General features: G+C 40.1%; 1 protein-coding gene across 1 annotated transcript; it reads left to right on the top strand.

The window, feature by feature from the left end:
• Positions 1-172: 172 nt before the first annotated feature.
• On the top strand, positions 173-1,584 carry LOC141618613 (uncharacterized). The gene is made up of 3 exons (XM_074435708.1): positions 173-859; positions 952-1,353; positions 1,441-1,584. Exons 1-3 carry the CDS (start codon positions 173-175, stop codon positions 1,582-1,584), a joined length of 1,233 nt encoding a protein of 410 aa, XP_074291809.1.
• The last annotated feature ends 916 nt before the right edge of the window (positions 1,585-2,500 follow it).

Raw genomic sequence — 2,500 nt, 5'->3', positions numbered from 1 at the left:
CTCCTGAGTCAATTTTGGTTACTCCTGAGGATCAATCTGCTAAGGGTGATCTTCTTGTTCTGGTTAATAAGGATATCTCAGTGCCAAACAGTGATACCCATAATGTTGGTGCTTTGGATCCAGTAGTTGACAGGAATCTAGGGGTCGGCTTTGCTCATGATAGAGGTGGACAATGAAAGTTGCCTCTTGGAATGTGAGAGGGAGTAATGATCCCCTCAAGCTTCAGGAAATTCATGACTTCCTGAGGGTTCACAATATGGATATGCTGGGTGTGCTGGAAACTAAAACTAAGAAAAAAGTTTCTGGGACTGTTTTGAGGTCCTACTTTGGGTCTTACAATTTCATCTGCAACTATGATCATCTGAATCAGGGTAGAATCTGGTTGCTTTGGAAATCTTCTACAGTAGTGGTAACTCCTTTGATTGTTCATTCTCAATTCATTCACTGTAAGGTCTTTCACAATGCTTCTAATCAGGTTTTCTATATTTCCATGATTTATGCTAGTAATGATGCTAGAGTAAGGGATTTACTTTGGGATCAAATGCTTAGCATCAAGCCCACTGTTGATAGCTGGCTTGTTCTGGGTGATTTTAATGTGGTTAGGGATGTCAGTGAGAGGATTAATAAGTCCTCTCCTAATCTCTCTGACATTCTTGATTTTAACTCCTGTCTCCTGAAATGTGAACTTGCTGATTTACATAGTATTGGCTGTGAGTATACCTGGACTAATAAGCATGATGATGACACTATTGTCTGGTCAAAGCTAGACAGAGCTATGGCTAATGTTAAGTGGTTTACTCAGTTCCCTGCTGCTTCTGCTAATTTCCTACCATCTGGGATATCTGATCACTCCCCAGTGGTGTTACTATTTTTGATGATGTCAAGAAAAGAACTAGATTTAGTTTTCTGAACTGCCGGTTGGAGCATCCCAATTATCAATCTTTAGTTCAGGAAGCTTGGGCTATTCCTGTTTCTGGATCTTCCACTTTTAAACTTTTTGCCAGTCTTAAAAATGTTAAGAATGCCCTTAAATCTCTTCATGGTGATCACTTCTCTGGCATTTCTGCTAAAGTTAAGGGTTTAAAGCAGGAGCTGCAGGATTGCCAGCTGCTGTCTCAGCCTAATCCTCTTTCCAAGGATCTCATTTCTAAGGAAAAAGAACTGATGCTCCTATATTGCAAATATAAAAGAATTGAGACCAGTATTTTTCAGCAGAAGGCAAAATTAAATAACATTGCTCATGGTGATTGCTCCTCTAAGTTCTTCTTTGCTAAAATTCAGGAAAGGGCACAACAACAAATTATTGGCCAAATCACTGACAGGAATGGTCAACTTCAGCTGGGGTTACCAAATGTTGCTTCCAGTTTTGTTGATTATTATGAGCATCTCCTGGGTGCTAGTACTGATACTATGCCTTTAGATACTTGTTATATTCAGTAGGGTCCTTGTATTAATTCTGATGATGCTGCTGATCTGACCCTCCCAATCTCTACTGAAGAAATCAGGTCTGCCTTGTTTGACATTGGCTCTGACAAGAGCCCTGGCCCTGATGGGTTCTCTTCTGCATTTTTCAAAAGCAGTTAGGACTTGGTCAAGGACTCTTTTTGCAAAGCTGTTCAATCCTTTTTCACTACTGGTAGAATGAGCAAACAGGCCAATTCTACTCTTATTGCTCTAATTCCTAAAAAGAAGGTTTGTGCTTCTGTTATGGACTTCAGGCCCATCTCTTGTTGTACTACTTTTTACAAGACAGTAAGCAAAATTCTATCTAAAAGGATCAGTAGACTTCTCACTCAGCTTATTGGTCCTGAGCAAGCTGCTTTTGTCCAAGGTAGGAACATTCATGAGAATATTATGCTTTCACAAGCTTTGGTTAAGGGTTATGGTAGGAAATATCTCACTCCTAGGTGCTTAATAAAAGTTGATATTAGGAAAGCTTTTGATACTTTGCAATGGCAATTCATTCAAAACATGCTTCAGGCACTGAAATTTCATTCTCAGTTCATTACCTGGATCATGGGGTGTATTACTGGTTCTTGGTTTTCTATCAAGCTCAATGGGTCTGTTCATGGCTTTTTCCCTGGTAAAAGTGGTATTAGGCAAGGTGACCCCTTGTCCCCTTACCTCTTTGTTTTAAGTATGGAGATTCTTTCCAGATATTTGAGGACTATTTGCTCTCAACCTCAGGTCTCTATGCATCCTAAATGTTCTAAAATTGGCCTGACTCATCTTGTGTTTGCTGATGATCTCATGATTTTCATTCGAGGGGATGTACCTTCTGTTGCAGCTGTGGCTCACACTCTCTCAACTTTTGCTACTTGGTCTGGGCTCCATGCTAATACTGATAAGACTGATGTCTATTTTTTGGGGGTTCAGCAAAGTGTTAAAGATGAGATTTTAAAGGCAACTGGCTTCTCTGAGGGCACCTTTCCCTTTAGATATCTTGGCTTGCCTCTGAACACAGCTAGGAACTCTGTGGATATGTATGGTGTGCTTATTA

This window comes from Silene latifolia, chromosome X (genome assembly GCF_048544455.1).
Source record: "Silene latifolia isolate original U9 population chromosome X, ASM4854445v1, whole genome shotgun sequence".
Taxonomy (NCBI): domain Eukaryota; kingdom Viridiplantae; phylum Streptophyta; class Magnoliopsida; order Caryophyllales; family Caryophyllaceae; genus Silene; species Silene latifolia.
This window is presented reverse-complemented; position numbering and strand designations above follow the sequence as displayed.